General features: G+C 36.6%; 3 protein-coding genes across 3 annotated transcripts; all 3 read right to left on the bottom strand.

Moving 5' to 3' along the window:
- Positions 1-263: 263 nt before the first annotated feature.
- zgc:153990 (uncharacterized protein LOC768125 homolog) lies at positions 264-5,868 on the bottom strand. Its single transcript, XM_043240709.1, has 4 exons — positions 5,750-5,868; positions 4,222-4,390; positions 3,642-4,103; positions 264-2,548 (listed from the first exon to the last, which is right to left on the bottom strand). The coding sequence occupies exons 2-4, from the start codon at positions 4,349-4,351 to the stop codon at positions 2,106-2,108; spliced, it is 1,035 nt and encodes a 344-aa protein (XP_043096644.1). The 5' UTR covers positions 4,352-4,390; positions 5,750-5,868; the 3' UTR covers positions 264-2,105.
- A 281-nt stretch (positions 5,869-6,149) lies between these two features.
- capns1a (calpain, small subunit 1 a) lies at positions 6,150-13,019 on the bottom strand. The gene is made up of 11 exons (XM_043240234.1): positions 12,880-13,019; positions 11,939-12,013; positions 11,201-11,237; positions 9,912-10,004; positions 9,770-9,827; positions 9,621-9,685; positions 9,144-9,212; positions 8,838-8,916; positions 8,019-8,135; positions 6,679-6,737; positions 6,150-6,577 (listed from the first exon to the last, which is right to left on the bottom strand). The coding sequence occupies exons 2-11, from the start codon at positions 11,983-11,985 to the stop codon at positions 6,551-6,553; spliced, it is 651 nt and encodes a 216-aa protein (XP_043096169.1). The 5' UTR covers positions 11,986-12,013; positions 12,880-13,019; the 3' UTR covers positions 6,150-6,550.
- A 154-nt stretch (positions 13,020-13,173) lies between these two features.
- Positions 13,174-18,926, bottom strand: alkbh6 (alkB homolog 6). Its single transcript, XM_043240233.1, has 6 exons — positions 15,158-18,926; positions 15,015-15,083; positions 14,857-14,917; positions 14,004-14,155; positions 13,833-13,931; positions 13,174-13,755 (listed from the first exon to the last, which is right to left on the bottom strand). Exons 1-6 carry the CDS (start codon positions 15,215-15,217, stop codon positions 13,486-13,488), a joined length of 711 nt encoding a protein of 236 aa, XP_043096168.1. The 5' UTR covers positions 15,218-18,926; the 3' UTR covers positions 13,174-13,485.
- Positions 18,927-20,636: the final 1,710 nt, after the last annotated feature.

Raw genomic sequence — 20,636 nt, 5'->3', positions numbered from 1 at the left:
GAAAAACAGAGATGTACTTGAAAAAAAAAAAAGGATCGATAAATCTATCCGCTGTTGCTTCACAGTCTGCCTCTTTTGTTCCAGATGGCAGCTGACGGAGGCAGGTTTGAGGGAGAAATCACATCAAACCACACATACACTAACGTTTGAGGTCAGCAAGGTTTTTTTTTTGTTTTTGAAAGACACCTCTTACGCTCACAGAGGTTGTTTGATCAAAATACATTAAAAGTAAAATAACTGGTTTCTAACTTCAGACATCATTCTAATGTGCTGATTTGCTGCTCATTACAGCATTTATTTGAAATACAAATATTTTGTAACGAAATAAAGGCTTCTTAAAATTCAGACCAGCTTCAACATGGACCTGAAAGTTTCAAGTTACAACGCTGAACAAGTAAATAAGTTATCCATCTTACTGATCTGCCTAATAAATAAAAATATATGCAAGAAAAGCGTTCAAAGACCCAAATGTAAAAAAAACCCCTGCAGCTTAATGTAACCTAAACTGAGAACAAAATGTATTATCGTGTATCCGGTGTGCGGTCCATTAGATGGCCTATATGATGAATGACTGGTACATTATACAGACATATTCACAATCTGCAGACAGACACAATACAATACTTTTTTTTTTCAGCAGAGTTCCCTATCCACACAATAGGGCTACCAGCTGCCGTCTTACACACGCACAAAGCATTCTCAACCACAGCCTTACATCAGCACACACACCCAACACCACACGGCATCAGAAACACACACACACACACACACACACCGGCAGCTGTTTAAGCAGAGCTCCTCAGCCCCGGAGAGCAAGAGAACAATGCCTGAGTTTTAGTCACTTCTCCTTTACTTCTGCCTTAAACTTCCATTGAGAAAATGGGTGTCGAGGTCAGTATTTCAATTTACAGTATAGACACAAAAATGTGTATCCAAAAAAGCAACAAAATCAGCAGATCTTAAAATACACACTAAACTTTCAGTTAAAATTTATTGAAATGTCTGGCTCACTAATGGAGCCATTTTCATTTAGAAACCAAACACACACGCACACAAAACTCAGACTGCTGAAAAACCCACTGATTTTGAAGAAACACGTGCAGAAAAATAAATCATTTGAGGACTATCTTGTGCGTAAACTGACACACTGCCCTCTAGTGACAAAACAACAGCATTAACAGCTTTGAATATGAAATTCAGTTCCTGTAGATGTACATTAGTCCCAATTTATTAAATCGTAGTACACAAGCATAGGGGAAAAATATCTCCTACTAGCCAAAATATGAGACCTATTTTAATGAGATTCTGATGCCTCAAACCATATTTTACACTGTATGCTGGTCTTAGAAAAGTTTTAGTTGTCCTTTAACACCATTAAACGTGATTGCATGTACTCGTGTATATATAATGTTTCCTGGCCGTGAAAGTAAATAACATCAATTATCACAGCATTTTCTCTCATAGAGTTGTAATAAATATGAAACACTCCTGGCAGCAGCATTAGGATGATAAACTTGCTACAAATACACCTCATTCTCATAACAACCAAGAAATTATCACGACTGCTTACAGGCCTTTTAAACAAATGCCTTGTCTGTCATCAGAAATGTTTTTTTTCCTCCATAAAATGTACATCAATGGTCACCAAAACTGGTTGGCAACATCCTAAAACATCTCTTCTTCTGTGTTCCGCTGAAGAAAGTCAGGTGTCAAACGACGTGAATTTTCATTTTGAGGTGAACTATCCCTTTATCTCATCGACAGATGTTACATAAAATGTACACATCAGTGTCCATCCTGTAAATCTCCTCGCAACAGCTTCATTTGAATGAATTTCATTGAATGAAAAAAGTTGTTGGATGTGAATGAAGGGAAGAAAAAGATGTTGTGGAAGATAGTATTACTATAGGCACAAACAAAATCCTTTTAGGGTGACACCATCGTTTGCACTTCGCCAAAAGTCTGTCCTACTGATAAACAGAGGCTAGTGTGAAAACATCTTTGCACTTAATCACAGTATTTTGACACTGTGCCCTCTGAACGTTTGTAGACATCATATCAACATTGCGTCACGCACTCTGTCATTTGATTGCTAAGCACAAATTTCACAATGCTGGTTTCCCGTTGACCTTTTCCTGCAGCATCGTTAGAGCGCCGGAGGCAAAATCTCGCAACACTTGCACAGTGTCCCTCTGTAGCTGCAGCGATTCTCGCGCGAACTCCTGCTGCGTCTCTGCTAGCTGCTGCACCGACTCCGCAAGCAGTTCAAGCGAACGGGAGACGGTGGCTAGAAGAGCGTTAGCTGTGTGCTGCTCCTGCACGCTGAGGCTGGCGCTGTGCACTAACCGCTCACGTGAACTGTCCGGCTCCACCCCTGAGAAAGACGTGAGTCTTTTAGTGGAAGCGGTGGCTGTTGAAGAAACCTGTCCGGCACTGCTTCTAGTCGCTATTCCATCCTCCTCAGAGAACGAGTTAGCGACAGACGCCATAGAGGACGATGGGAAGAGGTCACGGTTGTCCTCGTCCGAGTCTAAGTGGGATTCAGGATCTGCGATCAAACAATACGCATCACATGATCGTTTGCTTTTAATAGACATGTACTCACAAATATATGTCTATGTTATTTTTTTAGGTTTATAGAGCTTTTAAAAGCTTATGGAGGAAAAATGTGCAATAAAAATGTCACATGAAAAAAAAAAAAAGTCTATGATGGAGACAAAGCCTGCTGTCAAAATGATTGGTTACATTTACGGCAAAGAGCTGTATGACAAGTTGTTTATATCAGACTCAAGGCATCTGCCAGAACATATGACGTTTTATCAGACATTTGTCAGCTCACTTTAAAAGTAAAATGCATTATATTTATTAAAATAGCAACTGTAGATTCCCCAAGGGCTACAACTTCCTTTCCTAGATTCCCTAGAAGATATTTTTTTATGTTTTGAACAGATGGGATAAAATTATTGCTTCATATGCAAAACGTTTTTTGCAATATTCAGATTTTTACAAAGATTCTATTTACACCGTAATGGTAAAATACATCAGTGGTCAAGTTAATAATATTTTTTTAAAGTAATGAATAACTGTATTAAGCAAGGGTGTATCAAACTGATCAAAAGTGATAGCAACAACATGTAAAATGCAAAAGATTTCTTTTTTAAATAAGTGGAATATTCTATTCATCAAAGATAAGTTTTTGTTAAGTCAAACATTTGAATGATTTCTAAAGGATCATGTGAAAAGTAATGGCTGCTGAAAATTCTGACTGGCTATCACAGGAAAACATTAATTTTTAAATAGTAAAACAGAAAACAGTTCATTTAAATTGCTATAATATTAATAATTCACATTACTGTTTTACAGTTATACAGTCTTGATGTAGACAAAAATCCCTTGAACACCAAACTTTTTAACAGTAGTGTAGTTTTTAAAAACATGGTTGATGGTTTATTACTGAGATCAGAGGGAAATATATGAATATTTAAAGTGCACTGATCATTTTTTCAGTGAACATTTCCCGGTAACAGATCGCTGATGTGTATATAAACATTATTAAACATCAGGGATAATTATCCACTGAAGTGCTAAACCTTTTGAAAATTCTTAATATGATCCAACTTGAATATTTTGAGTTTGTTTACCTCCAGGTTTGGAGCCATCATGCTGCATCTCACCCCCAGATCCACTCGCAGGCATTCCTCCCACATCCACTCCTCTGCTAGGGGAACTGTTGACTGACCCCATTCCTACAAACCCTCCATCCTCCTCTTCCTCATCCTCACCCACGGCCTCTTGATCATCACTGTGACTGCGAGATCTGGACCGCTGTGTCGCTTCCCACGGCCTCTTGTCCAGTTCGAGGATGGATTCCACGATGACTTCCATCGGGGACAGTTCGATATTGGACCGTGCCAATCTTAGGGAGACAGAGGCACCGGTCTTCAGGGCGGCCACTTTGCGTTTCGTGTCGCATTTAAGATCTGACCATTTTTTGATCACCTCCATGATTTCTCTGTCACACTCGCCAATCTCATTAACACGCGCCGTGATCTCAGCCCATTTCCTGCGCTTCACGTCAGAGGGAACGCCAGCGTTAAACTTACCTACGCACACAAAAACAAAAGTATTGGGACATTTTTATTTACCATTTATTGGTTTTGCAAGGACAACTAAAATGACTGGAATTAGAAGTTTTGCTTGTCAACATGAGGTAAAACTCACCCACAACAATGTGCCGGTTCTTCCGCACTTCGTCCAGCAGGATGTGCACTTCACTGAAAGAGAAACGTGCCTTTCTCCTCTTAAAGCGCACCATGTTGTCTTGTTGGAGGTAGAGCGAAGACACAGACATCTTCACAGCAGAATATCACTCTCTTCAACTAGGGGGAGTCTGTGTTCAGTGTAGAAATGACATTAAATAAACAACAACTGCCATTCAATTACTTCTACAAACTGAACTGTACAATGTGAATTTCATTTACTTTTTGGTCATAAAAATAACAATATCTGTACCAATATATATATATTTTTAATAATAATAAAAATACATGTTTCCTTATTTTTGTCTTTTTTTACAAGTTTAAATCAGTTCACATACATATATATACACACGTGTATGTATGTATATATATATATATATATATATATATATATATATATATATATATATATATATATATATGTGTGTGTCACTTATCGGATTTTTGTATTTTTTTACAAGTTTAAATCAGTTCACATACATATATGCATATATATACACGTGTGTATGTATGTATCTATCTATCTATCTATCTATCTGCAATGCAAGAAATATTTAATTGTGTTATAGAGCCTACTTAAAATGTGAGAAATTGTCAATAACAAAAATGTTTTTTTTAACAACAATTTGTGTTGCAGAATTGACACAACATATCTAAACACGACTATAGAAGTCACTTAAAATATAGTTTGAGTCCTTCATTTAAATGTATTCATTTACAAGTGTTATTATTATAATTATTATATAGACGTTCGAGCGATCACTTCTGATTAATGTCAAACGATGCCTTTAAAAAATAATGACACTGTAAAGTTTTCTTATGTTTTGTCACGCCTTTTAAATCGGGGAGTGTATCAGTCACGTACAACTAAAGGTCTGTCGCCCTCTCAGACGAGCATGCAGTGAACAACAGCGTCACCGTGAGTGCAAATAGTTCACATTAATTATTGACATCAATAATTCACTTGATTTCCAACTACAAGATGATCTTAAGACGCGTGACAGAAAGAAGAGCAACTAAAACACCGGCCCATTCATTCATTCATTCACTCACTCGCTGTAATCGCACGAGCGCGTATTTCCATCTATGTGTACAAAAAAAACTGTAGTTACGTAAATACATCGACATAACGATCACGCGTCCCGTCTTTGTGCCGAGAAGCAGAGCCGTCGTTGTAAAGCAACTGAATTAAACCAAAAACAAACATGCTCAAGCAGCAAACAACTGTTGTCGAGTACACATAATTATTGTTTTTCTACACTGAATATCATTTCTGTCACAAGGAAACAAAACGCTTGGATGCGGAAGCCCATTTCGCCCTCATTTTCTTATAACCTACATCATCCCTGTCTAGCTATTTAAGCTAGCTAAGGTTAGCTATTTTACACGATATGTGGTATCACAGTCACTTTATCGATCAGTTTGAAAACTCCTGAAACGCCGTGAGCGTATAAAAGTACTTCAAGACTGCAAATCCGTGGCATAAATACCTCAAGAGAGGCCAAATGTAGTCAATATTTTGCGTTGCGCCCAGATATCCAGAAACTTCGTAGAAAGCAGCGTATGCGCTGCGCCTGCGCACTCGCTCGCCTGTTCTCCGTGGCGTAAAAGGGTGGGTGCAGTACCAGGTCTGAACGCTCCAGTATCAGTGGCGCTGGTGCTCACTAACCCCAACAGGTTCACTACACACGCTTTAGCTAAAACCGACGATAATAGTCTACTAGCTAAAAAGTTCGCGTTCTTATGAATACATTTAAGTTTTATTTGGCTATTGGAATGAAATGTATAGCAGATATATAACATGTAGAACCAATGGCAAAATGTAATTGCAGCATACATCATTGACCATTAAATAAATAAACTGAGGAAAAAAACACACAGACAAGTATATCACTTTATACGTTTTATTTAAAGTAAAATTGCATTTGGCACCAAATTTTTATGATTTTGTGGCTTTTCTTTTTACCACTTCTATTCCTCATTGTCTTCATGCACAAATGGCACCAACGGACATGAATATGTAATACAGTTTTGCATATTTGTGACACTTTTGTCATTTTCTTTATTCTCACTTTCAACGCACTTTAAAAAAAAAAAAATTGTAATAATAAAACAAAGGGAAAAAATGGCATAGTGAAATGACCCACATAACCCCAGTGGTTGACCAGCTCCATGCTGGTGTTTCTCTGGAATCAGTGCTATATTGAAAAACAAGAGAGCGAGAGAACAGTGTAAAGCTATAAGTCATTATTGCATATAAGCACTGAGCTGATTGCAGAGCTTCACATCGCTCAAGAGTACATTGTCAGCTGCAGCCACTGTGAAGAGACAAGAGTTCATTTTATAATTACATATTAAAGAACATTTTATTCTAAGTAAATCTGATACTTGTATTAAGAGAATGTCAACATTTTCTTACCTCCTGAACATTGACCTTGATTGTGCCATCATTGTCTTTGTCAAGAGTCTTGAAGGCACCTGTCAACACATGACGCATTTTAATGCTTCAATAATTAAAGAAAAATTCCATTAATTCTGAATCAGTTCACTGACACATAACTAAGAGGCTTAAAATCAAATTTTTCCTAATATTTTAAGGATGGTTTATACATGTACGCTACATAAAAACACTAACATTCAGATCCAGAGAGATATCTCAGAGTCTAAAATTATTTATTAAACTGTGCTGAAAAGCATCTTCCAAAATTACTAGTGCGCATAAATTCGATTTTTTAAATATATGTAAATAATTAACAAAACTGGTTGAAATTTCCCAAAGCCTGCAGGGGGAGCAAGAAGTAATTAAACTGAGCAAATTTGACAAAATATCTTCAATTCTTCAACAGCTGCCCTTAAAAATGCATGAAAATGAACAAACAATGGTTTTCTTTCAATGGGTTACACCATAGATGTTTTGATGCATGCTATGGACCTTTTTTTACATTTACGTGTTTCTCAGGAAGTCCTCATAGTTGGGGTAACTTGCAGAGCAATGAATGGGAGAGTACCGCAAATCTAATTTTTGCATTCCCATTTGCTCAAACAGCAAAAAAAAAAAATCTCAATAGAGTTTAAAAGTAAAAAAAAAAAAACTTAAAAAGAGTAAAAGAAGACAATAGAAATCTGAGAGATACTGATAACGGCAGTCAGAAGAGAGAATTTCAAATTTACAGTCCCTCCCATAGACACTGCATTAGAAACACTAAAAAAAGTATTTTGTTATTTGATAGAAAAGGGATACTAATTAGTGTTATAAATGTACATACATCTAAAAAAAAAAATCACTGTAAAAATGTTCAAGAATTTACAAATGTTAATCACGTCATCAGTTTTGTGAAAAGGGTCCATTGCGAGTCAGAGACATGTGATAATGGGGGAGGGGGAGTTCTCATTTCAGAGTATTTTACTGCACAAACACTTATAGTACTTGTGTGTGCAAACTGAGTCATCATTCAACAGCTGTACACTAGCGCATGGCTTCAAGCAGACTCTGACTAAAGGGCACAGAACTATTTTAAAGTCCCTGCATAACTTAAAGGCTGAACATTAAGTTAACACTGCAGCTATTATTTCATTAAATGGCTACGACAGTGCCATCTTTTAGAGTAAAAGAAAACAAAATACAATTCAGCGTTTACATTTCCAGATCCTGTTACTTCCTTTTTTCCTCCTCATTTTCTGTCTTTACTTTATGTACAAACAAATTCACTCTGCTATACAATAAAAAAATATTTATTAAACTTTCTAGAAACAACTTACGGCACATGGCATCAAGTCTCACAAGGCAACCAATGTAATTGTCAAAGTCCATGTTTCCGGTCTCATCGCTATACCGGCGAATAATCATCTGAAAGAGCTGATCGTTCAAAGGGAAACCTGTCAGAGACAGAAAATGATTTCGAAGGATGAACAAAGTTCAAACGAGACAATTGTCAACCTGCCTCATATTATCACATTGTCAAAGTTGTATGTAAACGAATATTGTGTATACTTTCAACTTATAAAACAGTGTATCTGTGTATATTTCAGCTGAAGTCAGTTGACAGTTCCGGAACTAATATTAAATAAACATTTTTGTACCACCACCCATGTTTGTGCATTGTGGGTCTTGTAGTTTCTTGAACTTTTTAGCAAAAGATAACACCACAGCTCTTTGTGTGTTTTTTCAAGTCACATGGCATCATTTCATCAGCATAGAGCTACATTAAAAGCCAAGTTCCAAGTTATATTAAAAGTCCATCTTATTAATTGTTAATTGCCAGCGTTGTTCAGAGCTTATTTGCCACATAGGACTAATATTGTCATCTTATTTTCACCAATCAATTCTCATGATGTTCTATTAAAGCCTTTATGTCCTAAATATACACTGATTCCCTAAAGAACGCATTAATTTAAATGTACTAGTGTGTAGTACTGTCAGATGATCAATTGTGATTAATTTCATTCAAATACGTTTGTTTACATAATGTGTGTACATATATATAAAAGAGAGAGGGGGAGAATGCGATTAATCATTTTACAGCACTAATAATGTCACCAGTACAGATGGTAATAATGTGAGGCACAATAAGTGTTTACCTGCAGCTCTGAAGGCAGCTGGAAGCTCATCTGCTCCAATAGTTCCTGAGCGATCCCTGTCGTAACTCTTATAAACTCCCTGTAAAACAGACAGCTTATGTTGTCTTCTCAATGTCTTACTGTTTCCGTCATCAATCTACTTATACTTAATACACAGTTTCTGTTGTGCCAAAACATGTTAACTCTTTAATCAGCAGTACAAATAGCCTCCAAACGCAGCGACTAACAAACACACAGTTTAAAAACTTTATTTGAAAGTCACACAAAGGCAAATCTTTCAGCCTCGGTTTTACATCTTTTACTCACCTGCCATTTTTTGATGTTGTTCCAGAGGTGCTTAAACTCATGGAAGCCCAGTTTCCCTGTGCTGTCACTCTGGAGCAGAGCGTCAAGATCAAACACCATCAAACAATCCCAACATCAGCCCCAAAGATGTGCTACATTTGTCAATAGTTGAGATATTTATATATCTTATTACATATTACATTTGATGTCACTTAATATCCATCTTTCATAATTCACTCATAGCATCTAAAATAGGATGTTTTCAGATTGACTGAAAACCTCCAGCTCGTCCTCTGCAGGATGCTGACCCTTTCTAAAAATGACTTATTTTGTGTTTTATGTTTTATTTAAATTGTGCAGCCATTTACAGGTTATCTGCCATTGCCTTCAGTATTCACCAGAATTAAGGTAAGGTAATTAAGGATTTTATATTCTGTAAAATGCAAACTCTGTCTTTGTTGATTTGTATTAGTGTTCAGATCAAATGAGATAGGATACATCCATGACAGCCACCATACTTCTGCACGACTCAATGGTAAAGCCATCCGTCTTCAGATCACCATCTGCATTAACACAAAGGGCAGAAACAGTCAGCATCTTATAGCAGCAGACGTCAGGCGACACACATACACACGTTTGCCACTCACGTTTGGAAATGATTTTGTTGAGGATATTCATCAGTTCATTGGGGCTTACTTCCATGTCCTGAAACCAAAAGGAAATGCTTACAATAGCCAGTACTTAATGTACGTACTGGTGAATTTATGAATATGTTTGTGTAATACTAACCTCGCCAGCGAGCTGCTGGAACACTCTGCGGAACTGCCTCTCTTCTTCAGACTCATTGGCCTCAGCGTAAGCCAACGGTCTGCGGGGTGGAGGCTGGGGAGGGAGGGCACTAATATCAGAGCCTCAAACGCATGTCATTTTCTCTCCACACAAAAAAAATGCACTGACTTTATGAGCACTTCCCTAATGCAAATATTTTAATGGTTGCAAGAACTCTATCACTCATATTTTGACTAGGCAATCTAGGGACTCTCTAGCTGACATAATGGATAGAATACGCTTTACTCTCAGGCATCTTTATGATGCAGACATTACTTCCATGAATGTTCAGCAGTTTGCTTTATTGAAACATCAAAAAAGAAAGGCATTACATCAGATAACTCTACATGGTATTTCTGCAGCCAAGTTTTTACTGTAAATGTCAAATATGTGCCACTCCGTATCTTTTAAGAATGTGATATATTGGTTAATTATAAAAAAAAACCAGAGGCTAATCAATTATAATATCAGTTTTCCATAATCAGGTTTTCTTTACAACACATTCAATTTGACATACCAACATTATCAACATATAAATTACTGACACTAAATTACTTAGCTATAGCTATTTTTAACGTGATTACGAATGCATTTTCTTAAATCTGTCAATTTGCCTATTATAGGTTTATGAACAAACAATGTTGTTTCATCATTTCCATTTCAGTAATTGCTTATTAAACTTGTATATCTTATAAAATATTTTTTTGAAAAAAACCCTACTTTTAATATTCAAAAAAAAAATATTTATATCTTCATCTTTTTATTGTTTTAGTGTGTTAGCTATTGCTTTTTTTACCTAGTTAAAAAACAATTGCAGTTTGATTAAGATTAACTGAATTTCACAATGAAAGAAAAGAATTTGAGAATTGTTAAAAGGAGTAATGTATTTGCTAATTAAATTTTCATTAATAATAATAATAATAATATTATTATATATTCAATTATTAACCTAAGTCTTTAAGACTATTATTTTTATTTTATTTAAATTTGTTACATATTTACATGCAGAAAACTGATTTTCCAATTTCTTTATTTCTAAAAACTGTAATTGAGAAAATAAATGTCCCAAGTGATTACTGAGTGACAAAACTACATACATTTCTTTCCAATAATTATTTACTTTTCAAATAATTCAAAAATAAGAAATAAAGGAATTCTGCAGAATACATTTATATTGGGAGTACAAATTGAGAAATGACTCGCAACAAGCATCAGGCACATTTATACCACTACACTGATAGGATACTCACAGGATCTGAAGGCTTGAACTTGCCAGGGTCGATATTGCTGTGGAAACAACATATAAAGGCAACGTCACGCTTTCATATAAACTTCACATTATAAGAAGTAACTTCTGCATAAGGACACTTTGGTTAAGTATTAATAACAAAACACATAACACCACTACAGTTAGTGATGCGAAAAATGACAAACATCGGCATTGGCCAATAAGCTTGTCTGTTTGGCTGATATATTCAAGACTTTTATTTTGACAGTGCTAAAAATGACAGCGCCTGAGCTCATAGCACTCACACTCTCCCTTTAATTGTTTGCTGTTAACATTTAGCAGTTCTGTCTAACACAGATAGAAGTCCATCTAGTCCACACTACGCTGCACATTTTTGCCCACTATCATATTCAGATCATTTTTACTGTATGCTTCTTTGTGATAATACCCTAACAGGAGTACAGAATCAATAAGTTAACCAAAGTGTAAATAAGCTTATTTTACTTTTTTTTCCATTTTGAAATTATTTCATAGTTCTGAAATATTCTGTATTGTATAATTTGAGTTATTGCAAGTTTCTGAATTATAAAAAAATGGGACTCATTCATACATACACATAAACATATGTGCCCTTAATATATTTTAAGAAAGAATGAACTACAAAGTACTCGTATGAATTGAAATAGTGGTATAATATAAACTGGTTTATGCACTGAAGAAAAGAAAAAAGAAAAAAAAAAGTAGTGAAATGTCGCCTCACCTGACCACATCAATAATGCCTCCAATAAGTTGCTGGGCAAAAAACATCTTGTGGCACAAATGGTTCGGTTATTACCTAAAAGAGAAAGAATAATTATACAACACACACGCGCCTTTCAAAATTAGGCCTACCTACAATTTTACAATTAAAAAGTTGTATCTAAAGTTATTCTAACAGGTGCAGAAAGCTTTTTACAATTCATATTTTTACATTTAAAAAAAAGAATTAGAGAACACTTACAGACCACAGGCTAAAGATCTGTTTAAAGGGGTGTTTCTTTCATGTGCTTGTTTATGCAGCCCAATGTTTTACCAACCAAACTAGATTAATTAATGAATACAACACAATCGATATTAAAATGTCACGTCCGTTTAAAGCTTTAATGCAAAAATGTGAGCACACTGGGGGCAGTGAACGTCAATCATCCGAGCTGACTCGATGCGGACACACCTACTGCAAATATGTGCTCCCATCCACTAATTATAAACCGCGAGGAAAAAAATACATTCTTTGTTTTTTGTTAAGCCAAGAATGTATACACGGACATTAAAATACTCTTATGATATGACCGCTTGCTACAGACTGAAAGTGTAAGGGTAATTAATTCAGGGGCGTTTTCAACTTCTCAGATCGCTTTATATAGCTATCTTTGTTAGCCGAAATCTTCTCTAGATAACAGCACGCGTTAGCCCTCTTAAAACAGTGGTTATCATTAAAGTAATAATTCTAACAATCAAGCATGAACGAATTATTTGATGCTCAACTAAATTTGGACGCGAGTAAAAACATGCTAACAAGCTAAACCAGTTACCCGTGATGAATGCGCAATAAACGAGCAAACACCGTATATAACTCCAATTTACCGGACAATATTTTTGCTACTACATGTGTAAAGACATCTTTTCTCTCGCTGTTAAAAGGAGTTAAAAGATTAAACTCACCAGCTAGCTGCGGAAGGCAATGTAAACGGTCGTCCGTCACACGGCAGGGCAGTGCGCCTCTGACAGGATATATTCCAAAATAAGTTACGCAAACGACGTAAAGCCAGAGCGAAACCACCAACCCCCATAACACACACGAACAGCGTAAAAAAAGACCTGCCCATATTTCCAAGAATTATAGGAGGGGAAACCTTAACACCTGAAAGACGAGTTCTAGTTTGCATGTCAGACTGGTACAGGATTATACAAAGGAGTCAAAAAAAAAAAAAAAAAAAAAAGAATACTACAACAGTGCATAGATAAATCATTTTACTCATGTTGAAAAAACCATTTATTATATTTTCGCTAAAATATTCCGTTCAGAACTGTTTGTACAAGATTAAACAACCCTGTAGAACTTTTCAACTTGGAGAGGACAAATATTTCAAAAGCAGTCACACACGATCCACCCACTGAGGTATCTAAAAGGAAGACATCCTTACAGACGCTTTGCATGTACAATAATATATTGTAGCATTTGTGCATTTTATTTCCACGCTCTTTTGAGTGTGTAAACACGTGTAACCTGTTTGTCCGGTTCAAAGTTCAGGCAAGTCTCGGAATGTGTTACTTTTTGCCAAGCAACAAATTGGCCCGGATCACTTTGGGAACATGGCGAATGGTAAGAGAGACCCTGGTGCTACGGGACAGCGCGTCCCCCACCTGAGACCCTGCTGAGGACACATTCACCACATGCTCCGATAAAGTATCTTCACAAACTCCTTGGATACCGTGCAGATAAAGCTTGTACATGTCATCCTGGAGAATCAATAGACTTCTTCGTTGTACCAACAGTGATAGCATGTAGCGTCTTTCTTCTGTTTGAGGAATTTCAGACTGCAGGCAGAGGAGGACAACGTTAAGAGACCGGTGCACTTGTGTTTGACTGTCTACCTGAGTTTGTCTGCTGCTACCTGAGTCTGACAAACAGGCTTGTAGAAATCCAGAAGTGTATGAGATCCCAAACTGATAGTTGTTACGGTGGGGTGATACAGTGGTCCATCCTCATGAGGCTGTGAAAGGAGGAAAGGCGTTTAAAATAAAAATGATAACTATAGAAAATTAAAAGAATGCACTCTCTTTACCATAATTCCCTCGCCAGGCTTGTATTCATTTACAAGCACATGATTAGCTGTTTTTCCAGAAAAAGCTCCAAGAGCTGATATTTTCTCTGTGTACTTTAGGAGCCAATCAGGGAGTTTCTCAGCAAGCATTCCTTTGGCATTTGGCAATCCACCTGAAAAAAAATCAATCAATCAATCAATGTTTTTTAAAATATCCCCTTCAGCTTGAAAACTTAAAGTGAGACTTGTTTTTGATACCACCAAAAACAAAAAGATAAAGCATATCAGGCAGTACAGATTAACTCTATAAAGAATACTGTATTGTATTTGAGAGATTATTCATGTGATCAAACCTTTGTTGATAAAGTAAAAGGCCCTCAAGAATAATACTAAAAATGTCCACCTTCAGGTTGTGGTACACATCTTTTTGCTGAGAAATCTTTGATAATTTTTATGAATGTAAACGTAAGCATAACTTTTATATTGTTTATAATATTCCAAAATTATTATTATTAATTAATCTAAGACATAAAATAGATGAGCCTGAGCTTCTGAATAATTTTAAGTTACTGTATGGGTCAAAAAACAAACAAACTGACACCTCAAATATGATACAATATTTTAAAGCAGTGGTCTCAAGCTTAATTCCTGGAGGGCCACAGCTCTGCAGAGTTTAGCTCCAACCAGCCCCAAATCGCACCTGCTTGGAAGTTTCTAGTGAAACTATCCTAAAGACCTTGATTAGGTTTGGAGCTAAACTGTGCAGAGCCGTGGCCTCATTATTTTATTAACATTATTAATAAACTGGAGAAAAATAATAACCAAACTTCACATGCATTGATTACTTGCTTGTCAGACATAGCTTGTTACTGACCCCAGTTCTGTAGCCTCCTTCCTGACAACTGTGTCCACTTGGGTTTGGGAGCTCTGTAAACCTTACAAAAATGTACACAGGCCAGTGTATAAAGCACTGCTGACACGTTATGCAGGTGTAGACAGTAGTGTTACAGCCATCACATCTGAAAGTCCTACCTGTTGCAACAGATACTCCTCCTCATCCTCCGTTATAAAATTAGGAACATAATAAATAGTAGGGGGAGCCTAAATACAAAACATTAAACACAATTAAAAACAACACCGTGCGTTCATTTAAAATGTACAATTAGAAAACTTACCTTCACAATGTACTTTTCCAGGTCAGCAGAGATGTTACATGGATTTGACATCGTTGTCATGATGTAAATGTCTAACCATCCCAGATTTATTGGCACTGCAAGAAACTGACTTTCATAGCGCTCACGGGTCTCTAAAGACGCATTCAATGTCTAAAATCTAACTTAAAAAGTCCTTCGGTGATATTTACAGCAGCTTGTAAGTTTTAAATCACTGGACCACAGCTGAAAGAGCAGGATTGCTCATTGATGTGTTTCACATGAAGCGTTTTCCTCGTGTACTCTAGTGACTCGTTTGACCCACCGTCTCCGTCTACAGGTTGGGAGCGGAAGTGCGCTTTTACAGAGGGCGCTGTGACCATTGAAATGAATCGCCGGGAACGTACGCATATAGAATAATTCGGATCAACAGCAGACCATGATGTGCAGGGACTACACGAACGCCTCCAAAAAGACCGATGACCAAAGAAATATTTATTTACCATTTCAAAAACATTTATGTATAAAAATAGATGTTTTGATTGTAAGTAAAGTCGTAAAAGGATCATAAAATAAGCTACCTGGGTCTTACTATAGGGACTACCTTTCTCCCCCATTCCAGCTGAAACACCCCCTCCATCTCTATCTCTTTTTTCTCTCTCTCTCTCTCTCTCTTTCCCGTCTTTTTCTTCCAACTCCCAATTTGAGCCTGCAGCGCTGCAGCTCTGGTTTCCATGGCAACGCAGAGCAAGAGCCACATCTTGAATCAGCCATGGTTTCCTTCATTAATAGTTATTGATCAAGTGTGATAATGCTAACAACATCAACTCAGGAGCACAGTGCAGGACTGCATATGCCTTCATCGCTCTTGACCATTGGAAACAGAGAAAGAAACAGCCCAGCATGTAAATGTTGACGCTGGCCACTGCAGTGTGTGTTGCATAAACTCAGCAACACCAACAACTGTGAGGCACAACATACAAACGTCAAGCATAATAAACAACACACGCTTTTTAAATGTATATTTAATGTAGACTCCTGCAAAATAGCACAGTAATTTGATGTTTTAAGCGATGGGGTTGCCAGATATGCAGCTCAGCGTTTCATGCATCATTAGAAATGCTTACAGTGTACAACTCTTCCGATGCTATGAATCACTCTGACAAAGCAGCTTGAGTGAGTGTTGTAATATGTTTTACCTGGTTGTAGTGTTGCGGTTTTTGGGGAGTTTGGGTTGCCAAGGTTACGCAGAAATAGTGATGAAATCGTGACAGGAATACGCCTGTGTTCTGACACACTCTCCTCAAAGCCATGCTCCACACAAACTTGTCGCCTTGACAACATGATTTAATGATGAGATCCTCCCCTACAACTATCTTTGAAAAACAGACACCTCTATAGGAGAAAGCTGCAAACAGTAATCTCACAGATTACTTCAGTACATCCTTCTCCTGTGATTAGGCGAGACACTGTTCTGCCATTTCCAAAGGGGAAGGCAGGATTGTTCTGCGCACAAACGGTCGGCATTCATGCAATTCTGATGACCTTGAATGCCAATGAAGGTGACATAGCATCACTTTTGTAACTAAAAATCACATTTACAGCTAAGCAGTCCAGAAACTGGAGTGCTCATGGCACCATTGTTTAAGGTTCTAATTATTTATATCTGTTATTATTGAGGTCTAATGCACTGTGCTTTACGTGATTAACTGGTGTTGCGTAAATAATCACAAAGAGATTTTGAGATTTGAAGATGCTGTACTGAGGTTGCTGCTGCAAGCCACTTGATATCCTAATGTGACTGATGAAGTAGCGTTGTGAAATAGTGACATGCTCAGTATTACCTTAATGTTTTACTGCTAATGTTTTACTGCTACGTCTTAATTTATCTATATATATGCAATACTGCCTGTATACTGGACCCTGTGTGTAAGAATATAAAATGTAGGACAGTAGTGAATTTTAAAAGCAATGCAGACAGCACACTGTATGAAGGTGAGAACACGAGGGCATGGAAAAGTGATCCTATCTATGTCATATTCCTTTCAAAGGCATCACCTTTCAGAGCTTTGGGGGGTTGAACATACATTTTAAATTGTCTTGTTTTGAATTTGCAACTAAATCTGTGCCGTAAAGCAGATAAAAGACAGATAAAAAGACTGGATAAGAAATGGTTTTGGAATCAACATAATGATTTTTTCACTGCTAATTCAAAAATCTAAAGCAACAGTTAAAAAAAAATCTCATCACATAGGCAGAATTTAATACAAAGAAATATAAAAAAAATGTATGAGTAAAAAAAGCGAAGCGACTGGTGGTCCATGCTTGGAATTTGTGCTTTGCATTTAACCCATCCAAAGTGCACACACAGCAGTGAACACACACACACACACACACGCACACACACACACTGTGAACACAACCGGGGCAGTGGGCAGCCAATGCTGCGCCACCCAGGGAGCAATTGGGATTCAGTGCCTTGCTTAAGGGTCTTATCTCAGTCGTGGTTACAGGTGAAGTCAGGCCAGACTCTCCATCCATTAGGCCATGACTGCCCCCAATATATACCGGAATTTTTTTTTTAAATCTTAAAACAACATCAGCATAAAACCATATCACATAACCAATTAACCATTTTCCAACAAGCGTAAAAATGCATGTCCATGAAACATCTAGTAGTCCCTTTTTCTGTCACAGATAGCAGATGCCCGATTTATCGGGCGAGTAAGACATGCTTTTAATGAGGTGTTGTGCGCAAAGAAAAGATGTACTTGTCTCCTGTGGGACCTGTGAAGTCACCCTGACCTGTATTAAACAAGACGTAGTAAAATAACACATCGGTATATGCGAGTTTGAGCCCTCACACACTGACATTAGGCTACCGACCTGTTACATTCACTTCGTCTGCATTGTGGATGTTTTCGAATGCATTTCTTATCACAAAAAATGCTGCTGTGAAACCGAATGTTTCCAAACGCAAAAGTAACAACAATCGAAGTCTGAATTCCTTGAGACCGGAAACATTGGGATCCTTAACTAGATATCTTCATGGTAAAATAACCTCCCTTTGATCTTTTATTTTCATCATAGATTAGATTTAATAAGTTGTCATGAGCCTTGCGCAGAGAAAATGAGCCCTTGGGTCTGTTATAATGAAATGTGCTTCTACTAAACACCAACAGAAAACAATTTATTTTATTACCCACAGAGTTAGTACCCTGGGCATCTAAATTAATTTGAGTTGTCCAGAAAAATTGGCTAGGGTATCAATAAATAATAATAATTATTATTAAAAATTAAACAAAAGAACCGGTATTTTACAGTCAGGGGATAAATGAACAGCAAAATAACAGCTTTGTTATAAAACCCAGTCTTTAATTGATACAGTCTACAAACATAGCCTAGCTTTAGTTTAATTAGCGTTGGGGAGCAATTAACTAGCATCATTTTTAGCTGGAGTGTTTTAATAATGTCAGAGCTGACGGTGTGGTCAAATCTTTTCACTTTAACAGTGCTTTTCTGTCTGTCATTAAGTGGTGAAAAGTTAATTGTTCATCTTTAATTATCCTCTGTTTTGTTGGGAAGTTGGAATTATTCTAGTTAATTCAATTCAAATTGTGTGCTTGTTATATAGGTTCGTTTGAAAATTCTGAAATATTAAAGAATCGGTTCATTCATAACGGTGTGCACTCTCAAAGTCTGATCCATTAGAGAATAAAACTGATTCGAGTCCCTGTATTGTGTATTGTTTTCACCTCAGTTAGCCTAAGTACGTAAGTATCTTTTTGTTGTGTTACTCTATTGTTCATATGTTTATTGTCTTTTTTGTGCCAGAAATTCTGTTCAGAATTATTTAAAATATGATTTTTTTAAAGGACACTTAAATGCAGTTAGCTACTTTTTGTTTAGCTTGTAATGTAGCTAACCCTTTTATCGCTATTAGCGGCATATAGCTTGGAGTGGTACAATTTCAAAGTAGCAAAAAAATAATCAGTATCCGAGGTGTATCTTCAAAGTATCAAATATGTATGTGTCTCCGAGTGTGTGTGTAGCAGGCACACAACGCACCTTACTGTCTAGGCTATAGCACTGAGGCCTAGAATGACATCTTTTGATTCGTTGTTTATAGGCATAATCAGGGAAACATACCACGTATGAACATCCATACAGAACACAATTTACAGCAGTCTCACTGCCATGGCAACTGCTGAGGCGCTTGAGAGGAGATCACTTTAAATTCTTATTTTATGGATATCTCTTCATTATTGTTTTAAAGATTTGGTGAAAACGGTTTAGGAAATGTTAATGATAATATTTTTTATTAATAACAATCATATTAATAATAATAATAATAATACACATTTAAATGGTTTCTTTTATTATTATTATAATATCTTATGCAAGTCATCCTTTTATAATAATGTCCTTTTGATATCATTTCTTCTCCTATCTCACCACCTCAAAATTAGACTTAATTAATTTTTTTAAATCTTACTGACGATTTACTCAATATAAGCATAAAATATGTCGTTTCTAATAGCAAAAAAGAAGCTAGAAATTGTTACGTTTGGGATTCAGCAGATGTGTGTGTGTGTGTGTGGTAAGGGAGTGTTTGTTAGAGCAGGAAACAGGACAATCGAGGTACGGCTGCAAGAGGTATCCAAGGCAACCAGGTAACCACTTCAGCTCAACAGTATTTATAAATAAAAACTTAAATCATTAACATATATCCTCTGCTCATGCTTTATTGCTTGAATTTATTAGACCCAGTCTTAACGGCCATACAGTTGTTTTCTGGGCTATAATTTATGTCAGTGCATTACATAAATGTTGTTTATGCATTTCTTATTGCTTATGAGTCTCACACATACACACGCATTTTGGCTCTTAGCGACCTAACAGCGTCACAGGCAGGCGTTATGATTCATACTGATCTTGCCATTCATCATGATGACACTTCAACCGCGCCGTCAAACTGCAGCACTGCAGGACTGTACCACTTTCACACAGCATCACCACAACCAACAATGTGTGTGTGTGTGTGTGTGTGTGTGTGTGAGAAAGAGAGCGAGAGAGAGAGAGAAGAAAGAGAGCTTCAAAATCAGCTCCTGTTTGCTCTGCTGCACAAGCAGTATGCTGTGTGATGCTTTTTGGATAAACTATTTCTTTGTTTGTGTGTAATATAGTAGTTAAATATAGCATAGTAGTAAACATTATAGCCTAGGTCTAGTTAAATATAGGCTTCTATCATCTTCAAAACCACAAAGACTAATTATTGCTACAAAAAAATGAAAAAGATAGAATAATAATAATAACAGCCTAATAATAATTCTTATAATACATTTTATTTAGACAACATAAACCGGACATTAGTGATTACAAACATAACTAAAAATATTTGCTTTATTAATAAGACAAATAACTAAGCATTATTCATTAAAATTACTATAGAAAAGTGAAAATAATACAAATCTATGGCAAAATAAATAAATAAATAAGGTGC

The sequence above is a fragment of the Puntigrus tetrazona genome, chromosome 5 (genome assembly GCF_018831695.1).
Source record: "Puntigrus tetrazona isolate hp1 chromosome 5, ASM1883169v1, whole genome shotgun sequence".
In the NCBI taxonomy this organism is placed as follows: domain Eukaryota; kingdom Metazoa; phylum Chordata; class Actinopteri; order Cypriniformes; family Cyprinidae; genus Puntigrus; species Puntigrus tetrazona.
Note: the sequence above shows the minus strand (reverse complement) of the source record. Positions and strands in the feature narration are given on the sequence as shown.